General features: G+C 53.7%; 1 protein-coding gene across 1 annotated transcript in view; it reads right to left on the bottom strand.

The window, feature by feature from the left end:
- Positions 1-493: 493 nt before the first annotated feature.
- Positions 494-24,423, bottom strand: part of STK10 (serine/threonine kinase 10) — a 41,162-nt gene continuing 17,232 nt past the window's right edge. Inside the window, exons 3-19 of the mRNA XM_014253249.2 lie at positions 17,430-17,478; positions 15,107-15,256; positions 13,892-13,964; positions 13,091-13,285; positions 11,839-11,920; positions 10,970-11,104; positions 9,617-10,255; positions 8,316-8,446; positions 7,039-7,162; positions 6,199-6,378; positions 5,561-5,653; positions 5,267-5,396; positions 4,741-4,865; positions 3,906-4,094; positions 3,492-3,617; positions 3,153-3,266; positions 494-3,065 (exon numbers count right to left, since the gene is read on the bottom strand). Of these exons, the coding sequence (XP_014108724.2) occupies positions 2,925-3,065; positions 3,153-3,266; positions 3,492-3,617; positions 3,906-4,094; positions 4,741-4,865; positions 5,267-5,396; positions 5,561-5,653; positions 6,199-6,378; positions 7,039-7,162; positions 8,316-8,446; positions 9,617-10,255; positions 10,970-11,104; positions 11,839-11,920; positions 13,091-13,285; positions 13,892-13,964; positions 15,107-15,256; positions 17,430-17,478 (2,676 nt within the window). The 3' untranslated portion in view covers positions 494-2,924. The remainder of the gene's footprint in view (positions 3,066-3,152; positions 3,267-3,491; positions 3,618-3,905; positions 4,095-4,740; positions 4,866-5,266; positions 5,397-5,560; positions 5,654-6,198; positions 6,379-7,038; positions 7,163-8,315; positions 8,447-9,616; positions 10,256-10,969; positions 11,105-11,838; positions 11,921-13,090; positions 13,286-13,891; positions 13,965-15,106; positions 15,257-17,429; positions 17,479-24,423) is intronic.

The raw sequence follows: 24,423 nt of genomic DNA, 5'->3' as shown, positions 1-24,423 counted from the left end.
CCTGCACCCACAGGGCAAAACAGGATTTTTTTTCTCCTCCTGAGCAGAGAAGAGCATGAGAAGAGACAGGGAGGCATCCCTAGGTGCTCCTTGTGCCACCAAAACAAGGGAACTGAAGCCTTTGTCGGAGATTCCCGTTCAAGCCGGGCCAGCTGATTAAAAAAGGAAGAACGATCTGTGCAGAAATGCTCAGCTCTCAGGGTGCAATACTCACTCCTCACCAAGCAGGGTCAGCCCAGCACCATCTGAACACTGGAGTCATCCCGGGAACGGCTGCTTCGCTTCAGCTCCAGCGGAATTTCAGCTCGGTGGCAAAGATGTCCCTGCCCCTGAGCAGAGGGAGAGGCTCCAGCTCGGTTTTAAAGAACTGGAGGTTCAGCCTTGCAAAGTTCAAATGCCAGAAGTTTTTCTAAGTCAGTAAAACCCAGAGCAGAAGCAAAGCTGAACTGAGGTCACAGCTGGCAACCAGACACAAAATCAGACCATGCGCAGGTTTCTCAGTCTGTTAACTTTATTGGAGAGGTCTTTACATCATGGTGGTGGCCCCACTGAAGATATTTTACAAAATATTTTAAAAACCCTTTATATTCAAAGCCATTTTTAAAATTGTGTCACACCCCCCCCCCCGAAAAGCAAGCTGGGTTTAATTGTGGTTCCTTCTGAACAGGGAACAACAAAAAAAATCCTCTTTTGAAAGGAGGGAAGATGATACCCACGCTGTAAACATGACAATCAGATGATGTGCCCCCCTCCCAGGCAAGGGACACGGTGCTGGAGCCTGGCACACCCAGGGAGAGAACACAAAACATGAAAACGAGTGGACAGAACCATTCCTACCTCTGTGCTGCTCTCTCCAAGCTGAAACTCAGCTGGACTGGGGGAAGGGATAACTGATTTACCACAGGGGCATTGCATCAGCTGTGAGAACCCCCAGAAATAATCTTTGCTGGTGGCTGCAGGATGTCCAGAGAGGGATGATGCTCCCTGGGCTGGTGGAGAAGGCAGCAATGCCCTTCAGCTGAAGGAGGTGACAGCGTGCTGCAGGACAGGCACTGGGCTCTGTGACACAGCCCTCGCACACAACAGCTCCAGCCTGACCCCAGCAGCACCAGAACCAGCACCAGAACCAGCACCAGAACCAGCACCAGAACCACTGGGGCTGCTGTAACACACTCCTAACGTGATTGAAAGTCTCCAAGCAGCCCCCTTGTCCCATTTAGGAACATCCCTCTGCATCCATTAACCTTACAGCAGTTCCCAGCCTGGTGTTATCACATCTGAAAGGCACAATCCACACTTCTGGAGATGGGGCAGGAACCCTTCCTATGTTTATTAACAGAGACAGCACTGCTGTGAAACCAGAGGTAACCTGGAATGGCCCAAAGAGTCTTGCTAGCTTGCAGGAAGCTTATAAATATGGATTAGGAGCTCTAAAAGAGTAGGAAATGCACTCTCCAGACACAGAATTCAAGATCTGGGGGCTGCCTGCTTCAGCCCAGTACCTGGAAGTGAGGCACATCACATACCACCTTTCCCTGAAATACCAGTAAATCAACAGAGGGGGCTTGAAAATAACAACTTGTTTCTTATATATATATATATTTTTTTTTTTTTTATTATTATTATTTTTTTTTTTTTAAAGCAGAAATATTTTTTCTTGCTAAAGAAACAGGTCTAAAACAAACAATGTTGTCCAGAGAAAGACTTAAGTGCTGCCTTACACCTTTGGGTTGTGTAAAGAAGAAGGTGCTGCCAGTGAGGTCCCTGACCCCCTCCCCAGCTCTGTGCTCCCAGTCCCAAGCAGCGGCTCAGCCAAGCCCTGCCTTGTGCAGGGGACAGAAAGGACAGAGGACCTGCTCTGCCCCTCTGCCCACGACTCCCAGCCAGGAGAACCATCCCAAAAGCTGTGGCACATCACAAGGAGATGGGACATCAGTGGGCAAGGAGGTGCTGGGAACAACAAGCCCCCTTTGCATCTCCCTTGTTCCACTTTGCTCCTCCCTAACGATGCTCTGCAGCCATAACTCGCTGGCCAGGCTGGCTCACCCACATGGCCCCACGCAGAAAGGACTTAAAAACCAGCCTCAAGCACCTGTGTGATGATGATGAGAGCTCTGGCAGTGACACCCTTCAGCCCAAAGGCAGGTGACAGTGACAGACACCTCACCTGCGTCACTGCAGGACTGAGCACTGGCCCCAACCTCTCCCTCTGCACTTCCACTTCCTCAAGAACCAAAGCTGGGCAGTTTAATCACCCCAGAACGCAGCCCCTGATAGCAGAGGGTTAGCTCAGTGCCAGCAGGGCTGTGGTGCCAGTGGCCACAGCAAAGGAAGAGCAGAAGCATCTTTGGGAGGACATCCAGCCCCTTTCTGCACAGTCTGTGTGGGGAGGAGGAGGAAAGAAAAAACCCAGCCCTCCCTAGGCAAAAACCCCCAAATCTCTGTGTCTCTGTGGCAAAAAAAAGCACCACAGTGGAGAGGAGTAAGTCTAAGGCCAAGGTGAGTTTAAGACAATGCCAAAGCTGCTCTGGCCCAGGCCAGGCCTTACAGAGGACTGGGACAGGAGCAGCCACGGTGGAGAGGGAGGTGACAGCCCTGCCCTGAGCGGCTGCTTCTCCTGATCAGAGTGGTCCCTGCTCCAGCCCGAGCTGACAAACCCAGTGAGCACCAGGCTCACCCAGGAAGCATCCAGCTAACAGTGCAAGTACAGTCCAGAGAGGGTCCTGCCCCAATTCCCAGTCTGGACCTCCTGGGAAAGCCACCCCAAGTTCCAGTCAGCATCCCTCAGCGCAGAGGCCATGTTTATCCCAGGCAGAGCGAGGGTGCTGTGGTGAGGAGGGGCTGCTGAGAGGGCTTTCCGAGTCCAAGCTGCCCCCTGCAGCCCAGGAGGACATGGCCAGTACCAGCTGGTGGCCTGCCAGGTGTTACAAGCTCTCTGAGGAGCTGAAGGGAACAAACTTGGCGTGTTTGGTCGGGGACACTGGCATCTGTCCATCGGCCTCCTCGCTCAGCTTGAAGAACATCTCCTGCTCACGCTTCTTCTGGTTCAGCTCGTCCTCCAGGGCCTTGAGCAAAGAGAACAACACAAGAGCTGTGTTTGAGATTGTTCTGGGGCTATGGGCACTGTCCAGGACACCCTGCTCACACCCCACCTTCTTCCGTGGTCTCAGCTTTTCCCGCCACTCCTTCATGTGCTGGTTGTGGTTCTCATCCAGAGACTTCAGCTTCTGGGTTTCGTGCTCGATCAGGAGGTGACACTTCTCATTCTAAAAGCACATCACCAAACACAACACCCATCAAGCAGGTCAAACAGGATTTGCCCGGCTCAGAGACACTCAGAGCTCTGAGCTCCACGTTTAGACACGGCAACAAAAACCTCTCAAGGCAAGAGCAAGGGGACATCAACTCCTGACAGTCCTCTGCAGCCACTTCTCCAGAGACTGAGACCAGCACAGGCAGCTCTGGGAGACCAAGCCATGAGGGACAAGTACCTGGAGATGCTGGAGCTCATTGGTGTTGCTCTCACACTGGGCCTGCATGTCCTTCATCTGCGACTCGTGCTTCTGCTGCTGGTGCAGCCGCTCTGCTTTCTGCCTCTTCTCCTCCTGCAGAGCAAACTGGCGGAGAGAAAAGCAGGTGCCCGTGTAGGCAGCATTGCTCTGGTCTCTGGGGCTGGCTGAGAGACCAGCCCAGCTTCCATTATCACACAGGAAAGAAGGAGAAACCCCGAGGATGCTTCCCAATACAAGTCACAATGGAGACAGCACCCAAAACCACCCGTGATGCCACAAAACAGAGCCCTCCAACCCATCAGCAAGTTAAAATCTGGAAACAGCTGCATTTCCCCAAACCCCCTTCTCCTCCCAACCAAGCCTCAAACTCTTGGTGCCTTTTCAGGCCCTGACCTGTTTGATTTTCTCCCTCTGCTCGGCGGCGCTGCCGCTGGAGTGGATGTGGAGGCTCTTCTTGTACATGGCCATGCGCGTCTTGCCCTCGCTGCGCTGGATTTTGGGCAGCCGGGCCCTCTCCTGCTGCTGCCGGACCTTCAGCTGCTCCAGCATGCGCTGGTTGTAGCGCTGCATCTGCTCCCTTTCCTGCAGACACACAGGGCTCAGAGGAGCAGGGACCCCTCCCCAGAGGCCTGAGGAGAACACAGACAGCTGGAGGGCAGACTTGGGGGTAGCGTGGGAGCGGCTGGTGGCACTCGCAAAGGGACAAGAGGGGATGGCACGGATTGAACATGCTGGGAAAGCAGAGGAGAAGGGGCTGGAAACAGTCTTCACATGCCCTGCTCTGGGAATCAACCTGCTAAATCAAACTGCTAAATCAACCTGCTAAATCAACCTGCTAAATCAACCTGCTAAATCTGCAGGGGCAGATTTCCAGAAAAGCCCCTCAAAATTCCCAACTTCTCACACATTAAATTCACGCAACACAGAGCACCCGTCCCAGGCAAGAAGGCTTTATTGCCTTCTCGACACACCAGCTTTATTCTGGTCCTTTCCCACTAATAATGACCAAGCCCTTTAACTCCCAGCTTACCCTCAGAATTAAAAAATTTATAGAATTACAGAATATTCTGACTTGGAACTGGACCATCATCAGGTCCAGCTCTTAAGTGAATGGCCCACATAGGGATTGAACCACAATCTGGGTGATTTCCCCCTTTTCAGCCTGGTAGACAAATACCCAGGACGCTTTTCTGACCCACACCAGTGTGGGAAGGTGCAAAGCCTTCACCTTCTCATGCTTCCGGAGCAGCTCGTGCCTCTGGAGGAAATACTGGTCCTTCAGCTGCTGCTTGACAAGCTGGTGCTTCTCCTGCTGCTGACGCTCTTCCAGGTCCCAGATGCAAGCTTCCCGGTCTGTGGGGAGGAGAAGGAGCAGATCACCCACCCTGGCCTCTCATCCTGGTCACACACAGTATCCCAAGCGACCTCTGCACACAAACAGGGCAGCAGATGTTGGGGGTGATCATTCACCTCCTGTTTTCCAAGAGAAATCGGTTGCAAACCATGTTGGAGCCTGATTTCTTGCAATTATGAAGCCTAATTGGTTCATATTTGTAAAGCACTTTGAAGATTAAAGCACTAAGTATTATTATTGTTAAACATTTAGACAGGACCTGGCAAGGCTGTTTTTTTTCCACATCCCATCCTGCCAGCTTGCAACTCTGTCACAGCATCTGCTGTGTGGGAAGAGCCAGGGCTGGATAAACCCTTGGTTACAGCACTCCTTCCCCTCCCTCACAGCCTTTGCCACCCACCTCTCATCAGCTGCTGCTTCTTGTTGAGGCACTCGCGCTCCTTGTCGCAGATCTCTCTTTTGTTCTGGGCTGTGATGTTCTTCATGGCCTGCTCCAGGTCCTCCTTCTGCTTGGCCAAAAACTCCTGTTCCTGTTAAAAAACCCAGCAGTGCCACCATGAGCCCTCCTTCTGCTGCAGCTTGGGAAGGAGCTGCTGGTGTTTTAGAGCCTGCCTGTCCCTCCAGCAGAAGGATGCTTTATTCTACTGCACATTTCCCAACTTTGGAACTGGGGGGGATCTTCCCCAAGCCTCACCATGGTTTGTTTTTTCTGCGTGAAGTCGTCCATCTTCGCCTTCAGGTTCCCCTTGCGCTGTTGCCGTGGCAGCTTCTCAACCTCGTTCTTGACCTGGGGGGAGGAAATTAAATTTCTCTGAGGGTCACTTGAGGAGAGGAACAACCCCACCTCGAGTCACTGAACAGCTCAGGAATCACCTGGAAGGCCCTCAGGAATCACCCAAACACCTCAAGAAACACCCCAAACACCTCAGGAATCACTCAAAACACATCAGGAATCACCCAAAATACCTCGGGAATCACCCAAAATACATCAGGAATCACACAGAACACATCAGGAATCACTCAAAATACATCAGGAATCACACAGAACACATCAGGAATCACTCAAAACACATCAGGAATCACCCAAAAGTACCTCAGGAATCACCCAAAATACATCAGGAATCACCCCAAACGCCTCAGGAATCACCCAAAATACATCAGGAATCACTAAAACACCTGAGGAATCACCCCAAACACCTCAGGAAACACCCCAAACACCTCATGAAACACCAACTGCTCTCCCCTCCAGCTCTGCCACGAGAAATGCTGAAGCTCCCCAGGAAGAAAGAGGTGCAGGAAAGCCGCTTCCCTCCCTCCCATCCCCATTTTTACCTCCTTCTTCATCAGCTTGAGCTGCTCCAGGAAGCGGGCGTGGTCGCGCTCCTGCTCCAGACGGATGCGCTTGGCCTCCTCGCGCCGGCGCAGGGAATGATCCTGCTCCATCCTCTCGATCTGCTGCTTCTGCTGCCTCTCCAGGTTCTCCAGCTCCGTGTCATAAAACTTCTTCTTTGCCTGCCCAGGAGAGGAACCAAGGGAACAGCCTCAGCCTCCTCTCCGCTTCCAAAAGGTTAAAAAGAAAAGTGAAAAATAAAAAAAAAGGGGTAGGGGATTGTTCCTGCTTGGATTAAATCTCTTTACAGAGGAAGGAAAATTCCAACCAGCACCTCACAAAGTGCTCCAGCAGTGCCATGGAAGGAGAAGACCTTTAAGGTCCCTTCCAACCCAAACCATTCTGTGATTAACTGCAATATTATTTTACTTCAGCAGAAGGGACCAAGTGTGTGAGCCCAGTTTATTCAATTTACACTCAAAGCCTTGCCAGATTTCCTGCTGTCACACTCAGGTCATGCTGCTTTCTTATATAAAGATTGGGTTGGGTTTTTAGTTTATTTAGTGAATTACAACAGCACTATAAACTGTTTCTCACACTAGCCATGAACAGACATAAAAGATCATTAAAGAGAGAAAGTCCAGAACAACTGGCAAAGGCTGTCAGTGCTTCCCAAGCTGCAGGGTGCTTAATGCCCACAAAACCTCCATCCATGCTCCAAATCCCAAAGGGGTTCCTGTGATGCCCAAGGTTGTTGCAACCCAGAGAGCATCCCCGTGTGAGGCACCTGCAGAGGAGCTGGATTCCCAGCTGATGCCCAGGGCTTTTCCCTGCCCTCCTACCATCATCTCCTGCTCGAAGCGCCGCAGCATCTGCTCCAGCTGCAGCTGGTGTTTGCTGTTCAGCTGGGCCTGGTTCCTGTGCTCCTCCTTCTGCAGGAGACGCAGCTCCCGCAGCTCCTGGCGCCTGCAGAGGGGACAGAGAAGCGCGGGGTCAGGCCAGGCCGCTGGGATGTGATGGGCAGAGATGGTCGCATCCACAAGCAGAGCATTTCAGCAGGGAGTGGAAGCTGCACCTCCAGCCCACAGCACCCTGGCCCGAGCACAGGCAGGAAGGAGATCCTGATGTGCTCCAGGCGCTGGGACACTGCGGGAAGCAGGATGCTGCTTTATGGGAACGGCTGGAAAACCACCAGCTTCCACAGGTAAGGCCAGTTAGCATCCACAGCTTCCCAAACAAGCCCTGGCAAGGCTCCTCAGGTGATTCTGCAGGCACTGGTGTCCCCCAGCAGCCCAAATAGCCATTGTGCCAGCTGGGTTAGTGCTCACTGGGCCTCAAATCCCAAGCTGGACTGCTCTGGCCTGGCCTCTTTGCTCTGTATCCATTCTTATCCACACCTGGGTGGCAAAAAGGGCTGTTTTCCCAAATTCTGACCCATCTTTGATGAGATTGCATCCCTCCCCTCATCCAGCTCAGCAGTAAATGAGCTCTGCTAATGAGCTTTTACATAAATCTGATATTTGGGCTGAGGAATAAGGCAGCCCCAGGGACACAAAGTGTTCAGGACAAGTTATCCTCTCAGGGAGTCCTGGAGAGCAGCACAAGGGAGCCTGGAATTAGGCATCAAATGAAACAATTTGTATTTTAATTATTTTAAGGGCCTTTTCATTTCAGTGCTAGGAACATCAGCTCCTCTTTCTGAGAATAAGTCAAGGAGATTTAAAAGCTGCAAGATCTGCAAAGGAGTCATCAAGCAGGGAGGATACACCCATGAATATTAAATAATGCTCCAGGAGTTTACAACTCCCTTGGCTTTTCTGTTAACAAAGTCTGAGGAGATTCGAGAACAAAAGGGAGAGGAACATCTTGAGAAGATTTCTGAGCTAATTTCCACTGAGCCAGGCATCTGCAGCCCTGGGGACACGTTCAGTCATCCCCAGAGGACAGGGCCAGACACAGCAAAGCTCCCCTGGTCGCAGTCCTGCTGCGTCTTGAGCTGAATCCCTCCTTCCCCTGTCCAAGGGGACCAAGACAGATGACAAGAGGATTTTAGGTATCCCCTGAATTAGCTCACAGAGAGGAAATCCCTGCCCTCCCTCCATCCCAGTGCCCCACTTGCCTTAGAAACCTCATTTCTTCATCCTTCTTCTCATCCTCGCTGATGATCTTGGAGGTGGTGACGCTCACCTCCACCCCGTCCACCACGAACTTGCGGGTGCGTTTCAGGGTCTTCTTGTGCATCTGGGAGTCCTGGCGTGGGCAGGAAGGAGAGGAGGAGCCCGTGAAGCAGCTCCCCAGGGCTGCAACAGCTGGGCTGGAGCACTCAGAGCACTTTTAATGCCATTGTTCATGAGAAACGTGCACAAGGAATCCACAAGGAACGCAAAGCATCAGTGAATTTGGAGATCCAGCCTGGCTACCAAACCACAGAGCAGCGGGACTTCCACGCTGAAGAAACCCAACCCACCTCCCAAAGTCCCCTCCTCACATGATCTAAAATGGCTTACTCCCTGAAAAACCCAAAAAACTCCTTTCCCCTTCTAGAGGACCAACTCAGAGAGCAAATCTACATGTGGCATTGTATTCCTCCTCCTGGAGACCAGGTGTCCTGGAAAGGTCACGAGGAGGGGGGAATTCCTGTGCAAGAGCATCACATTTCCAATCACTAGGGATTGCAGGCTCCTCTGGGGGATGTTGGTTCTCCAGCTCCCAGCAGGAGGTGGGGAAAGTTTTGCCAAGGAAGGTTTTTAGGCACGTTTCCGTGCTGGGAAGTTCTCACTCATGCAGGCAATGTGACAAAGATCTTGTGCAACACATCCCTCTGCCCCCTCCAGTCACTGCAGTTCTTCTCCTGGAGCTCAGCAAATACCATTCCAGTTATTTTGCCTCTTCCTCTAAGCCCTGCTGACCTGGGCAGCTCCAGGTCAAGCATCCCCAGCCTCCAGGAGCTCTGGCAAAAGCCAAGAAGCCTGGGAGGTCTTTGTGCAGTCACTGCTGACACAAACCAGGCCAGATGTAGGGCAGGCTGGGAAAACTGAGAGCACAAGCCCAGATGAACCTTTTCCTGGGATTGAGTGTTCTAGGGAAGAGCAGCAGAGTGATGGACCATGGGTAAAGTTTAGGAAGCCCCATTTGGGGTTTCACACTAGAGCAAGGACAGGGCTCATGGTGTGGTTACTTCACCCAAAATAGACACAAGTCATCAGACTTCCCCTGATTTTAGTGTCATGGCACAGAAGAGGACACATGAACCTTCAGCAGCTCCACCAAGAGCTTCTCCTTCACTTGAGGACACGTCCCCCTGGCACAGCTGAACCTGGCTGGGACAGGCAACACGGAAATCAAACCCTGGAAAGCTTTCCCTAGGGAAAGGTTCCTCCCTCCTCCACGTTCTGCAGCACCCTCTGGCACCACTCTCACCTTGAGGGAGATGGAGCCGCTCTCCCTGTTGAGGGACAGGTCAGCAGACAAGGAGATGGTGAGGTCCATGCTCTCGGACGCCGAAGTGCTGCCTGAATCCGAGTCCCTTTTGGAGCGGCTGCCGGGGAACGGCCCCAGGGGCTCCAGGCTGCCATTGGCCAGCTTCTCCTCGCTCAAGTTCTCCAGGAGAACACTCTCTGGTCGCTCCACGATGCTCTTCCTCTCCCCGATGCTCTTCCTCTCCCCAGTGCTCCTCCTCTCCTCAAGACTCTTCCTCTCCTCAAGGCTCTTCCTCTCCTCAAGGCTCTTCCTCTCCTCAAGGCTCTTCCTCTCCTCTTTGCCCAGCCTTGGCTCCTTGCTCCCCTCTGTTGAGTTACCCAAATGTCCTGGCTGCAGGATGATGTCTGGCTTGTCCTGGGTGCCCGAGGAGGCCGAGCTGGATTTTGAGGAGTGGTTGCTCTCCAGTTTGTCATTGTCACTGCTCATCCTTTTATCTGAGACTTTGTGGCTCTGGGCCTCTGTGGGGTCCTTGCCAGTCCCCACGGAGCCGTTCCCAGCTTTGGGCAAGTCCGGAGGTTTCTCCCCATCAAAGCTCAGCTGGCTCACCTCAGAGGGGTCCCGCTTGTGATTCCCAGGGGGCTGCAAAGACAGGGGAGGGCAGATGTTGGGTTTGGCACCGCCACTCAACACAACTGCACGGGCTACAAGGCCCCTCCTTCAGAGCAAAGTCACCCTGAACCAAACACTCAGTGGGAGGGGATTTCCCTTTTAGGACATCTGCTCTGGGGTGCTTCCACCTTTCCCCAGGTTTGTGGCCCCAAGGACTACAGATCCTGGGTGGGAGGCAGGGGAATGATGAAAAAGCCCCAGAACCTGCATGTCCTTAAGAGGCAGATGAGGAATTTGCACACCAAACTCATTTTCTCATGGATAACTCCACTATGGATGAGCCACTTCCCTCTGTGACAGAGGAGGGAGATCGAGATGTAACCCCCAGAAGCTCTGAGATGTCCCCTTCAACGAGCCAGATCTGCCCAGCTCCCTCCTCAGGCTGGTGGTCCCTCCATGTGCTGCTTTTCTTCCACTCCAGCTTCTCCAGCCTACATCAGGGCTTATTTTCTTTTTTACCCTTCTCCTTTTGTTTTTTAACTACTTTCCACGAGCCCCTCCTGTGATTGGGCACTGGGCCACCCCCCAGCACCACTCTGCCCTTGGCAGCCACCAAAATCCAGCCCCTCCCTGCCAAGCAACCACTTCCCCCTCCACCTGCTGTGGCCCAGAAGAGTTTTTGGAGTCTGGAAAAGTTGCCAGGTTCTTTCCCCCCAGCACAGCCACAGCGGTGAAGCTGCTCACCGAGGCAGAATCCAAGGAATCATCCTCCTCTGCTTCATCCCGACTCTCCTCAATCTCCTCCATCACCTCAGCCTTGGCCTCGGCCACCAGCTCCCGCAAGGCCCTGTTGCTGGTGACCTTGCTGACGAAGGGATGCTGAAAAACCGAGCACAAATGAAAAATATGAGCTGGCCAAAATCACACCTAGTGAGCTCCAGGATGACTTTTGGCTTTCAAGGACCTGAGGGTTTGGTTTTTTGCAGTGTCACTGGGATTTACCCCCAGAGGAATTCACAGGGGAGAAGTGGGGCTGGGGTTCAGGGCACATTGTGCACACAGATGCTCCCCAAAACTGCTTTATGGAAGAACCACCCCCCCCAAAAAAGCAGCAGCATTTAAAGAAGGGGACATGTGCCCACAGAATGTCACCAAGAGCAGGGCAGGAGCAGTCTGCAGGATCCCTGGGAGCAAAGAGAGCCTTGGGGAAGGTTTAATTGGAATGGGGCTGGAATAACTCAGTGCTCACAGCAGGGTGTTGGTGCTGAGCTGCAGCAAAAGTGTGAAGTCCCTGGGCTCAGACAGCGAGGGAGCTGCAGCCAGCAGGGAACCAGTTTTTTGCTGTGATTTTGGGAAGGGACAAGAGGAAAGGAATTGAATTTCAGTCAGGGCTAACCAGGTTAGCCCTGACTGCCACATGGGCATTTTCAGGCAGCAGGAGCTGTTTCTGTTCCAGATGGTGTCCATAGGGACTCTGCAGGTTGCTCCAAAGGGAAAAAAAACCAGTGCTGATCCTGTTTTGGAACATTTTAGTGGCTGAAAAATGCTATGAGCTTTCTAAAGAAGATAGAAATAATCTGAAATCAGTCTGGGGTCACTGCTCTGGTCCCTACCTCCAGCAGCTGGGCAGCGCTGGGCCGGGTCTCCGGGTTCTTGTCCAGCGCCTTCTTCAGGAAATCTCTGAACTCCAGGGACCTTAAACACAGCTGGCGGTGAGGAATTCAGCAGAGGAAAGGCCTCAAATAGCAGAGAGATCAGCCTGATCCCTCAGCAGCTTCTGTCCCAGCTTGCAGGCAGCATTTTGCTCCCCTGGGAAAGGCGCTCAGTAATTCTGGATATTTGGAGGAGGAGCAGCAGCAGGGCAGGGCAGGGAGCAGTTTTGAGCTGTGCCCAGCCCCAGGGCCAGGGCAGAGGCAGGACACAGCAGCAGCTGTCCCCTAAAGGGACAAAAGCAGAGCCCTGCTGGGGAAGGGCGGCTGGGAAGGAGCAGTAACCCCATAGAGGGCACCCTCAGCCTGCAAAGCGCAGCTCGGAGCTCCAGAGCCCTGATGTCACCTCCGAGCAGCTCCAGAGGCAGTTCCCACCCTGCCTGCTGCCTGGGACAGTCTCTGGCACTGCTGGCACCACGCTCTGACTCCAGTGCTCTGCCAGTAATTTGCTGCTGGCTGACCTGCATCAATTTTTGTGAAAAATAAAATAAAATAAAATAAAATAAAATAAAATAAAATACCTGAATAGAATAGACTAGACTAGAAAAATAGAATAAAATAGAATAAAGTAAAATAAAATAAAACAAAGCAAAACAACTAAATTAATAAATAGACTAAAATAAAATAAAAAAACCCTAAATAAATAGAATAGGACAGAATAAAATAAAATAGAATAAAATAAAGTAAAATAAAGTAAAATAAAGTAAAGTAAAATAAAATAAAATAAAATAAAATAAAATAAAATAAAATAAAATAAAATAAAATAAAATAAAATAAAATAAAATAAAATAAAATAAAAATTAACTGGCTAGTTTTATTTTACATGCAGAAGTGGCTTTCCAGACTTCAGGGAAACCAGTTCTGGAGCTCTTGGCCATCTTCAGCTTTAGAGGAAAATCTGCCTTTCATACACAAGGGTTGTTTTGAGAGCAGCCATGGTGTCACCCCTGGCTTTGGGGGCTCTTTGGGTGAGGAGAAGCTCTCCCTGTGCTGCCTGGACACCGTGAGCACACCGTGAGCATCCTGCCTTACACCTTACATTCACACAGCTGCACCTGGAGCGCAGCTAAACCCAACTCCAGTGAGAGAGAGCTGCTAAAAGCTCCTGGTTTTCCTGTGTGGGAGCTGGGAGGTGCCCCCTGTGCTGCCCCCTCACCATTTGGAAGGGCAGCTGAGCGTGGGCGGCTCGGACTTGGCGATCTTCAGCAGGACCCTCATGGGGTTCAGCTCATGGTGGGGTGGCTCAATCTGGGCCATCTCGATCAGGGTGATCCCCAGGGACCAGATGTCAGCCTTGTAGTCGTAGGGAGTGTCCTTCATGGTCTCGCACATCACCACCTCCGGGGCCATCCTGCGAAGGGCACAGCAGGGCCAGGCTGAGGCCGCGGCAATTAAACGCTTCAAATAATCCACAGCGCTGCAGGAAGCACAGCTTTCCCCCCCAGCCCTGGCTTGCAGAAGCAGCAGCATCTTCTCCACAGGGTACAAACCCTCTCTCCTCCTCAGAGCAGCCAGACAGCCCCTGCAAACCCCCAGGCCGTTGACATCTGGCGCGGATGTTGCTCCAGAGCATCAATTAATCCCCGCAATTCCCCTCCTTCAGCAAGTCGGGTGATTTAGAGGTTGTGTTTCTGGGGCAGGGACTTGTTCCCATGTGCTTGGAGTGGCTTCAAAGCCCATCCCAGCCCCGGGGTGTGGGGAGCAGGGAGAGCACACTCGTGTGTCCCTCGCTCCAAGCCTGGAGCACCGTGACCCCTCTGCTGGCTCTGCTGAGCTCCCACAGCACCGAGGCTGCTCACAGATCTGCTCAGGCAAGGAAAACCCTTAAATGTCAAGAAAATGGCCAAGAATCCTCATTAAAACCCTCCCACCCTAAGGCACCGCGGTCCAACACACCCAAAGCCGTCAGAGCCAGCTTAATCTGATTTTCAGGATTTCTCAGCAAGCAGGGACTCACCAGTAAGGGGTCCCAATGAAGGAATCTCGCTTCTGCAAGGTTTTCATGTTCTTGGCAGACACTCCAAAGTCAGCTGCAAAGAGCAGGAACATTAGAGGCCGGAGGAAAACTGAAAAACCCTTCTGAGTTAGCACATTTGGCTGAGACATAGGTTGGAAAGCAAACAACACACACTGAAGGCAAGAACGTGATACCACGGGCTGTGTCCTCCCAGCTGAGCATCAGGAATTGAACTTGGTTTGGGGTACATGACCCCCAGGATTTTCCTCTCCCATGTACTATAAAACAGGCACAACAACCCCCTCCTGCCAAACCTTACACGTTTAGGAGGATATTGAGCTCTTTTCTGCAAACAAAAGCAGCTCCATGGTAGATTTCAGGACCTATTTCCTAGCAAAAAGCCTGATTTTACAGCAGAAAAACCAAAGTGCTGTTCCATTCCTTCTCTCCCCTCCAGCCACTGCAAGATGCCTCTCTCTGATTTTGTCCCTTCTGAGCTGAAGCGATCCCAAATGAAACTGCTCAGAGCTGCAGAGGGTACTGAGCCCACTGCAGGTGGGTTTGCTCTCCAGGACAGCCCTGGTGGCATCCTCTGACCAGTTCCTGCAGATAAATCCACCCTCTCCTCCCCCAGCAGGTCTTCAGGTGCCAATTTAACTCCAAAGCAGAGCGAACTGGCAAAGGAACCCCTTGGCAACCCTCCCCCTGTCACCACCAAACCTGCTGTGCAGATAAGAGGAATTCTTCCAGCTCCCAGCCCTGCCAACTGGCACCCTGCACAGGATGCTCAGCAGGCCAAAAGGCACAAAAATCGGGTTCAGAGAGGGATTAAACAAACTCAGGGGAGAAAAATCCATCGGGGGGCCTGAGCGTGGCTGTGGCCTGGGGGCTCAGCACAGCACGCAGCTCCTTTTGCCTTTCCGTGGAGCAAAATCTTCCCCTCCTCATCCTGCAGCTCCTTTTGCCTTTCTGTGGAGCAAAATCTTCCCCTCCTCATCCTGCAGCTCCTTTTGCCTTTCTGTGGAGCAAAATCTTCCCCTCCTCATCCTGCAGCTCCTTTTGCCTTTCTGTGGAGCAAAATCTTCCCCTCCTCACCCTGCTGCTCCTCTCGGGCAGCAGAGAAGCTCGATCCCTCGATCCCAACACACTCAGGAACATCCAAACCCCACATTCCAGCTGGTTTTGGGTGAGCATGGAGTGGTGCCAGGGACTCACCAAGCTTGATGTCCCCATCCTGGGTGAGGAGCACGTTCCCAGCCTTCAGGTCCCTGTGGATGATCCTTTTGCTGTGCAGGTAGTGGAGAGCTTCCAACATCTGGCGGCAAATCACCTGGATCTGAGGCTCAGTCAGGCCCCGGTCCAGCTCTGCAGGGAGGGACAGAGATGTCAAACAGGACAGGGACAAAGTGATGCTCACCTGAGCAGCAGGAAGGCCCAGGTTACCCAGCAGAGCATGGTAAAGTCACTGTCCCTGGGTCAGAGCAGCAGGAGACAAAGGAAAGCAGCTTGTTAAGGTGATTTATTCCTTAAGCCATCAGAATTTCCACCTCTTGGAGCTGCTGGCTCATAGCTCCCTCCTGGGAATGCTCAGCTGAGGCCCTGGAACAGTGGATGAGGAAAAGGAGCCAGAAATGCTTGGGATGGGGTCTGAACTGCAAATTCCCTGACAATTTGGGAAGACAGACAAGCTGGGTCTCACCCAGCTGCTGAGAGAGGAGGGAGCTGCTGCAGGACAGCAGTGTCAAACACAGGCATGAACAACAGCAGCCCTCATTCCCCAGGGAACAGGGGAACCAGGAAATTATCCCTGCTGTGGGGAGGCACCCTAAACATCACGAGGGACACACCACTTCCCAAAGGAACACGATTTAAATGCTCAGCAGGGTTATCCCTGCCCACTGCTCTGAGCTGGTGTTTTGGGTAGTGCCAGTCCCAGAGTTCAGGGAGTGTTTGGACACTCTCAGGCACACGATGGGATTCTTGAGGCTGCCCTGTGCAGGGTCAGGAGCTGGATTCTGTGTGTCCCCTGCAGCTCAGGATGTTTTGTGATTCTGTGATTCTATTTCTGGTGCTCATAGGGACAGGCATGACCTCCCTGCTGAGCTCTGGGCCACCTCCACCACCCCAGCTCTGCAAAGCATCCCCCTCCAGATGGTCAGCATCTCCTGAGCTGCCCTGCCTCCCTCAGCAAGGCCCCTGCAGTGCAGATCCCTCCTCCAGCAGAGCAGGGCTCAGACAGCATCAGATGGGGCTGAAGGAGGGACCCCAGCAACTGGGCCAGGAGTTAGTTCAGAGCAAGGATCTTAAGCACAGCCTGGAGCTGCTGGCTCAGTCACTTTGTTCCTCCTTTCCTCACCAGGAGCTCCCTTGCTCTGGGAAAAGCTGGTGATTTTCACCCTGGAAAAAGGCAGTTCCAGCAGGTCACAGGTTTTGTTCATAAGATTTTGAAGAGACCCCAGCTGCCAGTGGGGATGGGGAGGTGGAACAGGCAGCATTTCTGAAACTCTGAGATGTACTAATTCTGAATTTGCAAATTCTGGGAGCATTCCTGAGCTCCAGCTCCTCCTCACCCTCACTCAGGGCTCACAGAGCCACAGCCAGGCCACTCTCTCATGGTTTTCTATGCAGAGAGAATGCTCAGGAGCATTTTTATGTCCCAAGAGATGGGTGAACCCCCCCTGCTGAGGATTTCCACAGGGAAGGAAGGTTTCATTCCCCCCCAGGACTTCAGGAAAGGTATTTTTTCACCCAGTGACTTGGAGCCACTTTAAAGAAGTTCCCTAAAGGAGGTTTAAGAGCTGAGTTAAAGATGATAAATTTGGTTCCTGGAAACAAAAAGAAAGCGAGGCCTTTGGAAAGATCAGGGCTGACAAGGAGTAACCCCCAGGGAGGTGTGGCTCTGTCCCAGGGCTCTGGGCAGGATGATGTCAGTGTCACATCTGCTGTGCAGAGGGGATGTCACCCCCAGAGGGGATGTGGCACCAGCCAGGGCTCTTTTGGGGTACAGCCACCCATCCCTGCTCCCAGCAGCTCTCTCTGTGTGCGAGGGAGGAGTAAAAAAGGGGAGATTGCTGGGATTGCTGCAAACTGCAGCTCATCAGAGCTCTGCTGCCTCACCAAACTATTGATACAGTACGGAGAAGTCAGCAGAAAGGTCTGGGGAAATTCATCTTGACAGGCACCCAGCTTAAACTTCTCAGCCCTGCTGGGAGCTGTGGGAACAGGATCCCAAACAGCCAGTGCCCCCAGCAGGTAAATATTTAAATTCAGCTTTCCCCTGCAGCCAGACTCTCCCTTTTCCCCGTGCCTTGTGATCTGCGGATCCCAGCAGCACTGAAATCACAAAAGGACATTAAAAGTAGCTCAAAAACTCCACACCTTCTGCTCAGGGTATGAAAATAGGCAAACTCCTGGGAGAGAAGGGGCAGCTGTGGCACCCACGCCTGCCATCTGTCTGAGGGCTGCTCCTGGGGTGGTGCCAGGGGGCTGGAAATGCCCCGTGGGCATCGCCCCTGACACAGGGCACAGCTGCACTCACCCAGCATCGTGGCATCCACGGCCCCGCCAGGGCAGAACTCGATCATGATCTGGGGGAACAAAAGGAGAGTTAAAGCCAGGCTGAGTCTCACTGGGGGAAGGGAGGGAAGAGCAGAGAAAAGCTGGGTTTGATTCCCTGAGTGGCAGAGCTGCCCCTCAGCCCCACCCAGGCTGTGGGAGCTCCCCAGGACACGTCCCTTGGGCTCTCCAAGGGTCTCCGAGCCCCGGGGCCAGATCCCACACCCTGCCCAGCTCCCAGGGACCCTCCCGGGGCTGTGACACCCCCAGCAGCCCCGTACCTGACCCCAGTAGCAGCTTCAGGATTTTGGGCTCCCCCTGTTTCCATGCCCTCCCCTGCCTTTGGGAGCTGCAGCAGGGTGGGATAACTGCGAGCTGACGTGGCTGTGAGACATCAGGCAGGATTTTCCCTGCCAAACGAGGGATGGGGAGGGCTCTTGTGTCTCCAGGGTAGGGTTGTTTTTTTTTTAACTATTTTTATTTCCCCACACTGCTCCGTAGTTCATTGCTCTCTCATTTCGAGCAGCTTGAGGGGAAACTGTGTCAATGAAGAGGGTGAGCACGTTCCCCAGATTTTGCCATTTTTCCCCAGGGATGTGCAGAGCCCTGCCAGCCCCACACACCCACTTGCCTGGTCCCTGCTACCCCTCCCAGTTGCCCCCAGCACCTCAGGGATGCAGATCCTCTCCCCTCACCTCTGCACAGAATCACCCAGAGCTGCCCTGTGCTGGCCTCAGTTCCCCGCTCCCCTCTGGGGCTGCTCAGATAAACTGATTACAGCTCCAAGCAGCCAGGGATTACAAGGGACAAGAGATGCTTCACGTCTCCAACAAGCTCTTCTCCTTGTGGAGGTGACACAGGACATTCCAGAGTGGTGAAATGCCAGGGTTGAGTCCAAGGACAGCGCCTGAGCGCTGTTTACCAGCTCAGCTCTCTAAACCCATCAAGAGAGGGTCACATTGCTCAAAGCAGCTCCAAGCACTGGCCCAGGAGCTGAGGGGAGAAGGTTCAAGCTCCCTGTTTGCCATGGTTTGATTCTGCAGCTCCAGGAAAGCCACATCCCACCCCTCAGACCCTCTGCATGGGCAGGGGAAATGCAGTTTTCACCTGGTGGGAGACAACAGCTTTGTTCTGGAGAACAGCAGGAGCTGGGATGCAGCAAAGCTGGAATTGGAATCTTCCCAGGGCCAAGGAGTCAGAGAGGGGACAAACTGAGAGGTGGCACATGTGACAGAGCCACCATGGGAGGAGAATAACCAGGGGTCAGGGTGGGGGAGCATGTGAAACAGGCAGGTGGAGAGAAGAGATTGGGAAGACAATTGAACCCTTTCCAAACCAGGAGAACCAATCCCAGCTGGCACAGCTCCAGGTGGAAGTCTGGCAGCAGGGACAGGGTCAGCAGAGCATCAATGGGATATATCAACACTTTTGTGTTGTTTAATACCTTGAACCAGAGCATCAGCAGCTTCCTGAGCAAATGGAAAGGCAGGAATTGTCTCCTGCCATGGTCCCCCCAGGCAGAGAACTGCCCTGTGCCCCACTGTCACCCCAAACAGCTCCAGGAGCATAATTTCAACCCAGTATTTCTGTGGTGTTCCTCATCACGTCCACCAGAGCACACTAAAACCAGCAGTGTCCACCAGCCCTTCCTGAGCTCCTCAGAGCAAACCTCACAAAATTCCAGTCAGGTTTGCAGTCTGGCAATGAGAAAATGAGGAGAATCAGTCCCTCTGAAGTGACCCTGTGTGTTCATCCAGGCACAGCAGGCTGCAGCCGGGCACTGGGAACACGGAAAACTTCAAAATATGCATTTTCAACAAGGGCAGAGATGCCAAAGAATAATTCTGGGTGTGGCCAGATGGTCTGAGCAGCTAAAAAAATAACAAGCTCATTTCAGCCCAAAAAAATCCTATTTAAACAAACACAGCTGGCAATGTCCCAGATCATCCTCCAAGCACACTTCCTTCCAGGAGCAGGGCCAGCCTGGAGAGCGTTTTGCCATGGAGAGGGAGTAGGAAGGCAGGCCTGGGGACATCAGTGTGAGCTGGGAGCACCCACACCTCCTCCTGTGGGCTCTGCAGGGAGCAAACATCCCATTTCTAATGATTTCCTATGCACAAGAAATCCAGGGACTTCCTCACCCAAGGCAGCTGGGGGGACACAGGGTTCCTGTGCCACATCAGAGCTCCTACAGATCCACCATGGGTGTTTTAGTCTCCAATCCTTTACAGCCACCCCGAAATTCATGGGTGGCTCCATTTCTGAGTTGGCTGAGCAGCACGAGGGAGTGACAGCCACAGCCAGAGCCCCCAGCCCCAAATCACAGTCCAGCCCCCAGCCGAGGAACTCACAGCTCCAAGGGATGCTCTGGCTGCACACACAGGAGCAGGGTTGAAAGAGAAAGGAGCTTGCTCCCACTACCTCTGAAAACCTTTGTGACAGTTTGAATAAAAAGGGCCCTTTTCTCCTTCAACAAAACAAAAATGCAGAGGTCTGCGTGCAGGCACCACAAAATGTTTCCCTTTCAAAAAAACCTTTGCAACGGGCAACATTAAACTGAAATTAGAAAGTGGAAGTCCGCCCAAGTTAAAGGGCTTTGCTGGCCACCTCGATTTTTCCCACGGCTCATCTCAATCCTGTGTTAACCACAGCAGGATCTGGAAGCATTTTGGGTCTAACAAACCAGGACCAGCCCCTCCTGCCCAGGTACCAAGGTGGCACCGACACCCAGCTCGCTCCTCCCAGCCTGGGCAGGACAGCTGCTGCCTCCTGGGTGTGCCTGGAACTTTCTACATGGCTAAAACAAAAAGGAAAACCACACACAAGAAGCTTATCTGGAAAGATAATTTCAGCAAGCACTGCCCAGCCGCCGAGGGTGGGGCAGCTGATGGCCCCAGCAGGGTTTGGCTCTTACTCAGCAGGCTCAGAGGGCAGTGCCCACCAACCTTCCCTGGCAGCACTGCAGAAAAGCCTTTTGCAGGCAGAGAGGGACAGGGGGGTGGAAAACAGAAACCATCAGTTGGGAAAGCTTTGGGCAGCTCCTGCCCAGGCCACCAGGTCCTCTCAGGGCTGCCAAGGCACTGCAGGTGAGGGCTGCCTGCGGGCTTCTGTGGGACTGTGCTGCTTGTGCAGTGCACCTTGAGGAGTTTGGGGTCACTGAGGTGCTGCAGAGCTTCCAGGGCTCTTTCTGTGTGGGGTATCATGACAAGAACTGCAATCCCCAGGAGTTTGGGGTCACTGAGGTGCTCCAGAGCCCCCAGGGCCGTTCCTGTGTGGGATATCATGACAAGAACTGCAATCCCCCGTGGGCACAGGGCCCTGCCTGTGCCCCCAGCATCCTGCTGCCCTCAGATCCACCCTGCCTGGCCCAAAAACTGCAGCAGAACTGAAAAACCTCAGTGATTTCCTCCCCAAGTCTGCAGCAGAGGGGCTCAGGCTGTTTGTGTGAGCAGCTGCTGGAAGCCACAGCATCCTGCTGCCACCTCCAGCACCCACGTGGCTCTGCCACGTTTCTGGGGCAGCTCTGAGGTGTCCTTGTCACCCACAGAGGAAAGCACCCCCCCAGCACAGCCTTGTGCTGGCACAGAGGGGCTGCAGAGATAAGAAAAACAAATTTGATAAAGGAAACCGCGCTCCACTTGCAGAGGGAGCTGGGGAAGGAAACGCTGTCAGGTTCCCTCCTTGCCACACATCACACCTGGTCCAGCTTCTCTCTATCCAGAGTGTGGAGCACAAAGTTCCTGGGGGTTTTCCAGTAATTTCCACCTGGGTGTTTTCCAGATTGGAGCAGGACATGGAAAAGGAGTGTCACAGCTGGCCCCAGGCGTGTTCAGCAGCAGAGGCCTCAGTCCTGCTCCACGTGGAGCAGGGACAGCACAGTGGGATGAGCTGGGATGGAGAGGCAGGAGAAGGAGCCAGATGTGCCCACACGGGTGCCCAGCAGGGCAGGGCTTTCCTGGTATTACCCACTTACAGGAAAAGCAGCAAAACCAGCAGCTCCCATGCTCCAGAGGGGCAGAAATCCTTCACATTCACCAAAAACACAGCAAATGGAAAAGAGAAAGAGCCAGAGAGAGCTGGGGGCCCTGGCTGCCTCCAGCTGGGCTGGTGCTGCACACAGGGATGAGCTGTGAGGGTGGCAGTGAGAGAGGCACAGAACAATTTCAGGGACTCCCAGCGATAAAACCTCCCTGTTCCAGGAGCTGTCCTGGCATTCCCCAGGCTGCCTGGCCCTGCCCTTGCTCTCTGTCCCCATCCCTGGCCCTGCCCTTGCTCTCTGTCCCCATCCCTGGCCCTGCCCTCACTCTCTGTCCCCATCCCTGGCCCTGCCCTCACCCTGTGTCCCATCCCTGTCCCATCCCTGGCCCTGCCCTGTCCCTGCCCGTGGTCTGTATGCTGAGCCAGCTCTGCTGTGAGCTGAATCCCACCTTTTTTTGGACCCTGCTTCCAAAGCCGACTCATTTGGGAAGCAGCAGGTTCTGAGGGAACGAGAGGACGCTGCTCATGCTGGGCTACAGGAGCCAAGGGGGAAAGAAACCCCCCTTAGGGTGGATTGTACAAAGCTGCTTTTTAGCCAGCAGCCCCTGCTTTTCCATAAGGGGGTTACCCCAAGGGGGAGGTGGATCCTCATCCCACTGCAGTGACACTCATGACAGGGAGGTGCAGGGCCCAGCAGCACACACAGGACATGTCCCCCGGCCTGGCTTCAGCCCTGGGGAGCAGAGCAGCTGCAGAGCCCTCCCCACCCTGCTGTCCCTCCCAGAGAGCCCCCAGCCCCTCGGGGGGAGCTTGCCAAGCTCCCTGTGCCACCACTGAGGCAGGTGAAGGTTTTGGCCTCGAGATCTGGTGCCACCCTTCCTCTGCCAGGCACCAGCCCGGTGCCTTCCTCCTGCTCCTCAGACACAGGCAGGACACCTCACACCGTGGCCATGCAGGAGGAGCCCCCGAACCCAAAATATCCCTTGCCTTTGGCGCAGGCACAGCGTTTCCCTTCAGTGCAACGAGCTCGGGACAAGAGCAGGGCTCCTGAGGCTCCTCACAGCCCACAGCAGCACCATGGGAATGGGGAGCAGCAGGAAATGATCCAGACCTGCCCATGAGCGGCAGAGGAGTCACAGCAAGGCCTGTCCCTGCTGCCAGCACCGGGATCACACCGGGGACAGACAGACTCCAGGGCTTTTGGTTTTGACTCAGAGGCAGAGGAGACTGAGCAAGGCCAGGACAGCACCTTCCTGCAGCCCTCAGGCCTGGCTTTAGCAGAGCAGGAGCTTCCCTGCCCCGTTACCCACAGGGGCTGCTGAATCCCAGCTTTCCCATCCAGCAGCTTCCCCCAGCGCTGCCAAGTCCCACAAAACAGCTGCTCTGCAAGGAAAGGGCAGAGGCAGCAGCTGGCTCTGCTCTCAAACTCTGCACATCACCACGGCAGCGAGAGGACTCTGACAAGTCGGGAGCATCTGGAGCAGGGGCCAACATCCACACAAATCCCATGGAGGGGAGGATCCTGGCCCTGCAACACCGGCTGCAGCCAATGCAGAGCACAGCACATGGCTGTTTGTCCAAAATCCTCCCAGAAAATGATGGACACAGACCTGAGGCCCCATCCTGAGGCCTGGATATGTGAACTGCTCCTGTCCAGCCTGTCTAATCTGGCAGGGATTTCCCCTGCTCCCAACACCTCCAAACCTGAGCCACTTGACTCCATCTGTCCCAAAAGCCCACAACATCCCCTGGGCAGAGCCCAGCAAAAACTTGGGACACATTTCTGCTTCCCAGGATTGAGAAAGGGGCTGAGTGACACGGACACCAGACACAGAGCCATTCCTTGCTGGTGAAGAGTACAGGGATATAGTTAGGCACAGGAACCACATTTAGTGAGGGTCAAGAGGCACATCCTTTATCTGTGTGACATCTGAACCCAAGTTCTGGTGGTTACCAGTGAAGCTACGCTGTCGTGGTGGCTGCAAGAGGAGGCAGGATAAGGAATGTGGGATCAGAACTTCCAGGAACAGATCAGAGTGGGATCAGAACGTCCAGGAGCAGATCAGAGTGGGATCAGAACATCCAGGAGCAGACAGAGTGGGATCAGAACCTCCAGGAGCAGATCAGAGTGGGATCAGAACCTCCAGGAGCAGATCAGAGTGGGATCAGAACCTCCAGGAACAGATCAGAGTGGGATCAGAACTTCCAGGATTATCTCCCTCCCCCCCTCACAGCCCTGGGGAGTGCAGGACCATGGGAGGTGGATTTGGGGAGCACCACCTTGGCTTTTGGAGCCCATTTGGTCAGATCTCCTTTTCTTTCACAGTGGGGCTGTGCTGGAGCAGCTCGGTCCGAGCCACCGTGTTATCTCCCCAGCCTTCCCCTCTCCCAAGGATCCAGTTTGCATTATGGAGCAGGGGGAGGAGGTGGCTCACATTCCTACACCCACTCAACTTGGCACCTTCCCCACCAGCTCCTGCCCAACGCTCCTCACCCCGCACATGCCAGAGGGCCGGGAGGAAACGGGGAGCAGATTCCGCCTGCCTTGCTCTTAAACCACCAGATGGGCTCACCCCAGAGCAAAGCTGAGCTGCTCCTGCTCTTTGCTGGGGGCTGAAAATCCTGAAAATCCTTCCCAAGCTCATTCCCAGAGCCCTACGAGGCCAGAGCACCACCAAGACAAAAGGGGACAACACCCAAGAGCCACCAAGAGCTGCAGAAGCCACCAGCTCCGGCTGCAGCTGGAGTCCCACAAAACAGACCTTTTGGCCCTCCCAGCAGCCACCAGAGAGGGCACAAAACAACCCAGAAGCCACCAAAAGCCTCTTGGCTGCCCCAGAACAGCACAAATGTCAAAAGCTGGCCTGACATGGCAAGTATGCTGTAGGTGGAAGTGAAATAATTCGCTCTCTGTAAGGGAAGGCTCCAAGCTTGCCAATTTTCCCTCATGGACAAGGACACCATTCAGAGACTTTAAATATAATAAACCTTTTCTGCCC

Source organism: Pseudopodoces humilis, chromosome 17 (genome assembly GCF_049639895.1).
Source record: "Pseudopodoces humilis isolate 2021_Gansu_Grassland_sample_001 chromosome 17, ASM4963989v1, whole genome shotgun sequence".
NCBI lineage: Eukaryota > Metazoa > Chordata > Aves > Passeriformes > Paridae > Pseudopodoces > Pseudopodoces humilis.
The sequence above is the reverse complement of the archived record's forward strand: the minus strand, read 5'-3'. Positions and strand labels throughout refer to the sequence as shown.